This window comes from Zootoca vivipara, chromosome 2, assembly GCF_965207765.1.
Source record: "Zootoca vivipara chromosome 2, rZooViv2.hap1.1, whole genome shotgun sequence".
Classification (NCBI taxonomy): domain Eukaryota; kingdom Metazoa; phylum Chordata; class Lepidosauria; order Squamata; family Lacertidae; genus Zootoca; species Zootoca vivipara.
This window is the reverse complement of record NC_142584.1, coordinates 82,310,530-82,319,401: the sequence shown is the minus strand read 5'-3', so window position 1 is coordinate 82,319,401 and position 8,872 is coordinate 82,310,530. Positions and strand designations below refer to the sequence as shown.

General features: G+C 43.7%; 1 protein-coding gene across 2 annotated transcripts in view; it reads left to right on the top strand.

Moving 5' to 3' along the window:
• The first annotated feature begins 516 nt into the window (after window positions 1-516).
• EEFSEC (eukaryotic elongation factor, selenocysteine-tRNA specific) overlaps window positions 517-8,872 on the top strand; it is a 163,315-nt gene continuing 154,959 nt past the window's right edge. The window contains exons 1-2 of one of the 2 annotated variants that reach the window (XM_035106448.3): window positions 517-716; window positions 2,510-2,922. In XM_035106448.3, coding sequence (XP_034962339.2) covers window positions 2,613-2,922 — 310 coding nt within the window. In that variant the 5' untranslated portion in view covers window positions 517-716; window positions 2,510-2,612. The remainder of the gene's footprint in view (window positions 717-2,509; window positions 2,923-8,872) is intronic. The other variant, XM_088662336.1, reaches the window with a different exon arrangement.

Here is an 8,872-nt window from a genome sequence, read left to right as displayed (position 1 = left end):
CTCCTAACAGCGTGGGCAATCCCAATAGGCAGCTTTGAGGCGCCCTTCTGGCCCCGCTAAAACTTCCTTGTGCAGATCCCCAAAATTTGGCGTGTTCCTCTCAAGACATTTCCTCACAGACGCCTCTCCCCCCCCTTGGGGTCTCCCCCTCGCCGCCCACCCCTCGGCCCTCCTGGAAATGCATTTCCCACTAGCAATTCCAGGCAATGTGTGGGTCGCCTTCACCCAGGGGCAGAAAGCGGGCGGGGGGAGGGTAGGGGCTTAGCAACACCCCCGGCCGGGGAAACACAAAGGCCGTTTCGTCTTGCCGCGCGCAGAGAAACAGGGAAAACTCTCTCCGCAATAACTTGTTTGCTCCCTCTCCCCTGCATCAAGCTCCATGTCCAAGACAGTACGGGGGCGGGGCAGAGAGGAAGGAGGAGGCTTGGTTCTGGAGGACACCCTATTTCCCCTCTCCCTTTCCTCCAATTTCCTTCCTCTCTAGAAATCCGCCTCTTTCGCTTCTTTTAACCCTCTGTGAGCCAAAAGCGGCGAACTCTGGCTGCCGCTTATTGTACTTCCCAGCAAGCGGGCGGGTGCATTCGCAGGGATACCGGAAGCGGAGGCAACGCGGGGCGGAAGTGGAGTGTGAAGCCTGCTGCAGGGGGCGTGGGCTGGGCTGGGGTGTTGAGTGAGTAGATTAGGGCAAGGGAAAGCAAACCGCAGGAGCGTGGCCGGTAAGCGAATTTAGGGCTGTATTTATTTGTGTGTGTTTGTATGTGTGCCTTAACTTCGGATTTTCCCAGGCATCAGGGGAATCCGAAATGACTGTAAAAAAAAAAGCGAAAACGAAAAACCATGAGGTTGGATGCTGCATCAGGGAAACGTCACGTGGAGGACACCCACAAAACTGAGGCTCAGGCAGCCTCCAGTGCACAGTCAATGCACACGAAAGCCGCGGGTGGATAAGCCCCATGGGAGTCCCTTTCTGCACCGCAAGGGCGGCAGGGGGGAGGACACATGAATCATTGTAACGAGTGAAAGAAAAACCAGCCCCCTTTTTTACCTCTATGGTAAGGGTGAGGGGTGGCGGAAGAGAAAGTAGCAAGGGTCTCTCCCCGACTCCCGAGCCCTGACAGTGCACCTGAGGACAGCACTTGCAATCTGGTGCCCAGCATTTCCCCCCCCCCCCCATTCCAGCCATAATAATAATAATAATTTATTAGTTATACCCTGCCCATCTGGCTGGGTTTCCCAAGCTAGCATTTTTTGACCGAAGTTTCATTTTATAGATTTAATTGATTCTTTTTTATTGTATCTTTGTAAGCCGCTGAGGCTTACAAAGCTGAGGCTGAGGCTCCAATACTTTGGCCACCTCATGAGAAGAGAAGACTCCCTGGAAAAGACCCTGATGTTGGGAAAGATTTAGGGCACAAGGAGAAGGGGACGACAGAGGATGAGATGGTTGGACAGTGTTCTCGAAGCTACGAACATGAGTTTGACCAAACTGCGGGAGGCAGTGCAAGACAGGAGTTCCTGGCGTGCTTATGGTCCATGGGGTCACGAAGAGTCGGACGCGACTAAACAACAACAACAAGCCGCTTAGAGACTATTGTAGTTAATCGGTGTGCAAGTTGTTTAATTTAAATAAATAAGAAACTTAGGAAGCCACCTTAGACTGACACTGTGTACACACTCTTGTTTCCTTATGCTCCGGTGCACCCCCACCGCTGGTGTTTGAAGACGTCTGTACAGTACATGTGACATCAGCCACACAATCCTTATCCTGCAGTTTCTTGGAAAATACTTTCCAGTTTCCGTCTGGTTTTAAAGTGTAAACCGCCATTGTTTTGTGGTTAAGCTTAGGTGTGTGCATTGGAGACCACTGTTGCACAGGTGCGGATGACAGTGCATGCACAGATGACAACCTCGTGAATAGGAGTTGAGGGGTTGCTTTACGAAAAAGACAATGGTGCATTGGGTGAAGACATCCCTGCCCCCCCTCTGCTGTGTACAACACCATGCAAATGTGACTTGGAAGTGCAGCAGGGGGAAAGGAACTCGCTGCATGTTAGCCACTAATGTGTACATAGCCTAGATCAGACCATAAGTCCATCTAGCTCAGTATTATCTATTCAGACGCCAGCAGCTCTCCACAGTTTCTGACAGGTGACATTCCCAGCCCTACCTGGAGATGCCAGAGACTGAACTTGAGCATAAAAAGATTCTCCACCACTGAGCTATGGCCCTTCCTCTAAGAGGAACTCCAAATGGTTTGTGCTGCAGTTCCCATCATCCTTAGCCATGCATTCTTGGCCTGTGTTGGGAAAGCCAGTCTAGGTTTATGTTGTGTGCATAGTAATGTGGCATTTCATTTTAGAATATGGAGAGAATGTAAGGTAATTTGTACAGCTGGGTGTCATTGGGGAACTGCTTTGTATTCAGGATGCTCATAGCAGAGCGAAGCAGAACTTCATACTCATTCCCACAGCTCACCCACTACTTTTTAAAATTATTGTTTGTTTTACAGTTTCCTGCGATTGGAACAGTCCCAACCTGGCCTGTGTTGTCACAGGGGTGGTGTTGCAAGCAGAACCGCCTTGAAAGAGAAAAGAACTGCTTTCAAGACATCCATGGCTGGTGCAGCTGCTACTCCCCCTGTCCCGAAGCCCAGCACCTCTCATCGACTGAATATAAATGTTGGTGTCCTGGGCCACATTGACAGTGGCAAGACTGCTCTCGCGCGGGCCCTTAGCACTGTTGGCTCCACTGCTGCCTTTGACCGAGCCCCGCAGAGCCGAGCTCGGGGAATCACCTTGGACTTGGGCTTCTCCTGCCTCTGTACAGAGTTGCCTCCGCACCTGGGGACCGAGCCTGGCGAGCTCCAACTGACCTTGGTGGATTGCCCGGGACATGCCTCCCTTATTCGCACCATTATTGGAGGTAAGAGGCAGACAGAGGCAAAACTGCCAGGGATGGGTGGGTTGCCTGCCTGTGCTCTGAAAAGAATGTATACTCATTTATTGATTCTGGTAGAGGACTGGTTCAACCTCCTTGTCCCCCTCAGCTCAAAGCTCCCTGTCATGCCACCACTACAGAGACTGAGTGAGTGAGCAAGCAAGTAAGCAGGCAGAGGCAATCATTTGCATTTATTCTTTCTGGTTGCTTGGCAGGACCTGCAATAGCAAACCTTCCTCACCAAGTGGTTGGAGGAAGTTGCTGTGCTGTTGTTTTTGCAGGAGCCGTTTTGCCCTCATGATGTTATGGTGGAGAGGGTTGAATGTGTGGCTTGTTTGCATCCCTGTGCAAGGAAGGTAAATTGGGTATGGGTGGGAGGAATAGGCTTTCCTCCCCAATGTGCTCCTGTTAGTGCAAAAAGTTGCCCTCCACCACACACTTGGTAGCCAAATGGGCATGCGAGGTTCTTACTATGTGTAAAAGTGAAGCACAATTGTCTCTTTTTCAAAAAATAGAGCATAGATGATGGCTGGCTGTGGATAATAAGATCAGAAAACAATTGCATATAAAATAATTTTAAACTTAATGTTTAATGTATTTGTATAGTTCCTTTCCTTTACAAAATAGTGTTTTGTGACTGACAGCAAAGGAAATTGTGCCTGAAAGCTCTCCAGTTACCATTGTGAGTGTGTGTTTTTCCAATTCATTCTGTTTGGCAGGTTTTAAGATGCACAGTTTAGGGTAGCATGAAAAATGTCCTGAAAGTAAATTTGGCTGCATTTCCCACGTTCATTATTTGCAAGGTGCCCTGCTAAAGGCAGACGGAAGAAATAAAGATAAATTGTACTGGGATTGTGGCCTTTATCCAGCAATTTTCATTCATTCATTCATTCTGCATAAAGTGATTAGTAAAGGCAAGATATTGTTCTGCCTAGGAATTAATATTGCCTAGAGAAGTGTTTCGCATTTGAAGAATTGTATTTGTTGTTCTGTCTGGCCTTCTTCATGGTGGCACCCTGGTTTTGGACCTCCATGCTCCTTGATACTCATCTGGCTCCTCTGTTGAAGCTCTTTTGTTGCCAGCTAAAAACACAGATGATTCAGTCTAGTATTCAGCCCTTTTTTGAAATTTACTCATCTGCGAGGGGTGATGTATGATGTGGTTTTTATTTATTGATCTTTAGAGGTTTTTCTGCTACCCACTCTGCTATTCCGGCAAGAGGGCAGGATATAAATAAATAAAAATATAAGCTCATTGCATACAAGCAGTCTTGTGGCACCTCAGTAAAATGACGTCTACTTTGATCACAGACACAGGTGGAGCAACCAGAGATTTTAAAAATTATATTTCCATGCATATACAGGTTTCGAGTGTTTGTTTGTTTCATTTATTAGTGGCTTGCTGTGAAAAATCCTGAAGCAATTTAACAATAAAAATATCAACAATAAAAGTTTATTTAAAATACAGACTTGGATAAAAATCTTCACTTAAAAGGCTTGTTGGAAAAGGAAAGTCTTCAATTGGTTCTGGAAAGATAATAGAGATGGCACCTGTTAAAAAATTATATTTCCATTTCAGTCCTGGTTCTGAATGACACAATCTGTTTTGCAATCTGTATATCAAAGCTGATCAGTGTTGTGAAACATTTTTGATAGGCACTTCATCAAATGCAGATTGCTGTTACTTCATTGGTGGAAAAATACCTGCTTAAATGCAGATGCCCGTAATCTGATGTGCCTTATAGAGAAATAGCTTGTTTGGTTTTCAACGGGTTGTCAAGATCGTTTATTTTGCATATAGAACTAAAGGTTCTTGGTTTTAAAAGGGTTTTGTGTATGGGTGTTCAATCACATTCTCACACAAGTTGGTTGAATTGTATGAATACTTCTCAGGGTGGCAGTTTCTTTGCTTGAAGTTTTAAACTAAAATTATATCCGATAAAATAATGTAGTGTCAAGATAGTTTTGCTAAATGAATTTCGTATAGCAGGATCTATCCTATTATGCTGGGCAATATCTGACCTTGGAGGTACTTTGCAAAAGAACACACTAAAACTTAAGGATAAAACTTTTATGTTTTAATAAATGCAGAATATTTGAACAGTAACAAAACAGAAGAGGAATGGAAGATGGAAGTCATATTTCATTCTCTGTGCTTACATTTTTCTTAGAGACTTTGCCCTTGAAAACAAAGCATATCATGTTTTAAATCAAAATAATTTTTTACCTACATGCTAGGAATAGAGAATGCTACAGATCGTTCCACCCCTGACATTTCTAAAAGGTTGGGCGGTAAGATTAAGTTGGTAGTCAAGGTTGGATTTAAATGGTGGGTTTGGGCTCCGGTTTCCTCCTCTCACTGCATGTCTATCAAAGTTCTCTCCCTTTTTTTAAGATACACTTTAAATGGCCAGTGCTAAAATGTATTCCAAGACCAGGCATGACTGTCAAGGTAAGGTGTTCTAGCCAGTCCAGTTTTCAGAATTATTCTGTAAATTCTTGCAAAACGTCTGCATCTCTCCAATTAGGTGCTGAGCAGTTTCTGCTAGAGTTCAGTGATAGGGGAAGCCTGCTGAGAGGTTATACAAGTTAATCTTTCAGATGAAATCCAATCCCCATATTTTATTTTAAGGCCACTCTGCGTAGCAAAGTAGTTTAACAAGTAGCAGATTTTTTACTTGCTGATAGTTAATTTCATGCCCTACAAAGGGTCAGCGCACTAATACAGGAGAACATGATTACTTCACCTTACCCTTTCTTCCCTCTTGCCCCCCACACACAGAGCACTGCCTGCTGAACTGTTTGTTTTAGGTTAAACTGTTTTTAAGATGCCCGTTGTTTTTGCTGACTTTGTATTAACCGAGAGAGCTTCTGCAAGAGCAGATCAAGAATATATATTGCCTTTTGTTCTTCATGGAAGTGTGAATTCCAGAATAGACTTGCAGTGTTTTAATTCGAAAGCTCCTGCTTGATCCAGATTGTCTAAACCTGTGGGAGGAACGGAGACGAACTTGTAGTTTTGTAATTCCTTACACTTGTCTGAACCTTTGACCTTTTTACTTTTGACCGGAGCTTCATTGTCACCATTTGTCCCTGCAGCTCGTTTCAAAGACGGCTGCCTACAAGTGTCTGTTTCCACTTTGCTGCTGTGTTCTTTTAAGGAAGGGTATTAATTCATACCTGATACATTGAAGGGCCAAGACTTTTGAACTCCTGCAAGGGCTGGTGGGGAGGAGGAGAAGCTGAATACAGCAAAAGTGGGTTTTGCTGATGCAAATAACTACTGTTAAAGTCATGGAAGATCAAGAAAATTGTGGAGTTATTACTACTGCCTCAATTGTTTTCCTCTTATTTAGATTATTTGTAAGATTACCATAGTAGCCTTCCTGGTTTTATCTAAATACTTGCGTTCAGCCTATCGAACTGCCCTACCTAATCAAATCATTATTGGCCTACATATCCAGTCATCTATCATTAGGGTGTTAGAAATGATGGAACCGTCCCCCCCTCACTCCTACAGAGAAGGGCAACAGCTGATTGAAGATCTCGTTCTTGTTCTGTAGTTAGCATCATGATGAAAATGGCCCATCTTAGGCTCCTTTCTTTGCATTTTCAGCATAGACTAAATTTCTACAGGCTACTGGAACTCTAAAATTTGTCTCATGGAGAAGGACCATAGCTCAGTGATGGAGCATCTGCCTTGCGGCCTTGCATGCAAAAGGATCAGAGCTGGGAAGAGCTACCACCTGAAACCCTGGAGAACAACAGCCAATCAGAAAAGACAGTACTATGCTAGATAGATCAATGGTCCAAATCAGTAGAAGGCAGCATATCTATTGTCATCTGTGGAAAACATCTGCATCAAGAAATGGGCTAGCAAAATATTACCTTTGAAAACAAAATGGGAAAAAATCATTTTAAAAAGGTCTGAAATTCTGCTAATGTGCCATGTGACATTTTCAAGGGATTTATTTGAAACGAGCTCAGTGTGCTTCTGATTGTAGGCAGTTCTATGTAGAGAACTCTGTAATAAACATGTGCATTCCTCTGTAGGACCAAACTAGTTGTTAGGCAGCAAACACAATACTTAAACATGGAGTCACTGTTTCTTTCCTGAAAAACAGTGTACTGTATAAGGAGTGTGATTTTTCAGGTGAGTGATGGCATGTGTCCTTAATTCCCCGTGCCTTCTGCTTTTGCCTTCCATGTACCCCTTTCCCAAATTGATTTGTTCTCAATTCTTCTAAAATTGGGGAGACTGCAGAGGGAATGTGAGAGGCAAGGAAGTGGTCAAGCACCCTACTTGCCAATTTTCTCTATGGAAATCATAACCCACTCCAGCTCGTGTTTTCTGCCAGTCACTTAGTTCAGTCCTTTTTGCAATGAAACACCTCTTCAAGAGTGCAGTCCTAAATGCATTTACAGGGGAGAAAGCCCCAGTGAATGAACAGCAATGAAACCTATTTCTGAGTAATCACACATAGGCTTGCTCTACTCTGTTGCAATCTTGTGCAGACACACTTTTGAGTAAGCAGGATGTAAGATGCATTTCCCATTTATCAACACTGTGGTTGGGCCAGAGTTTCTGCTTTGCGTTTTGTCTGTTTTTAACTTGTAATACATGTTCCTTAATGCCTAAAACAAAAATGGATGAATATATAGAAATCTACTGTTGGCGTTACGCATTTACCTTTAAAAAGCATACAAAATCCCTCTGCTCAATATGCTAGTGCACAAGAGGGCAGTGTTTGCTTGCAAAGTAGGATCTTTAGGATAGATGTGTAGGGTAACAGGTCACTGAATTAGAATTGGGAGAAAATAAAATGAAGGGCTGCATAGCTTGAAGTTCAAACTTGAATTCCGGTTCTCCTTTTCAGTACCCCCCCCCTTGATTTAAAACAAAAAGTGGAGGACACTCTGTCTGATTAATTTCCTCCTTAAAGTATCCTGTTAACCTTGTCTGGAGTCCAGGCACCTATCATTTCATGGGAGAAAGAGTCTTGTCTTATGCTTCATTATGTAAATACTAGGTCAGGCATCCCCAAACTGCGGCCCTCCAGATGTTTTGGCCTACAACTCCCATGATCCCTAGCTAAGAGGACCAGTGGTCAGGGATTATGGGAATTGTAGTTCAAAACATCTGGATGGCCGAAGTTTGGGAATGCCTGTACTAGGTAGTGTGACTACTAAGTCATTTCTAAGTCTACTAAGTCACACTCAGAGAAGACTAATTGAAATCAGTCAACCTAAGGTAGTCATTACTAACTTAATTCCATTGATTTGAATATGTCCATTCTGAATATGACATAGTAGTTTGATACCACCCATCACTGTTGTAGTGCAAAATATTTGTTAGTTAAGAAAATAAATTGGCTGCTCTTCTTTCACTTGCAGATAAGGGGGTCAAGTTTTAATATATGTAATCTTCTTCTTTGGTGATCACTCGTAACCAAGTAAGATTGTCTTCCATAAACATGATTTTAACAATGGGTCCGTAAGTGACTGTGGAGGCCAGTTCTGGACCCACACGTCCTTCCACAGTGGGGACATTGGTTCCTGGGCGGGAGTTGATCATGGTGTGGATTTGCCAAGCGTGCCTTCCTCTTAGCACGTTTCTCCCTTGTCTCCTGAGTTCGAGTGTCTTCAAAGGCTGTTCTCCAACTGGAGCGCTCAGTTGTTGGTGTTTATACTACATTTTAAAAGATTTGTCTTGAGACAGTCTTTAAACCTCTTTTGTTGACCACCAGCATTACGCTTTCCATTTTAAAGTTCGGAATAGAGTAGTTGCTTTGGAAGATGATCATCAGGCATCTGCACAACATCACCAGTCCAATGAAGTTGATGTTGAAGAATCATTGCTTCAACACTGGTGATCTTTGCTTCTTCCAGTACACTGATATTAGTTCACTTGTCTTCCCAAGTGATGTGTAAAAAT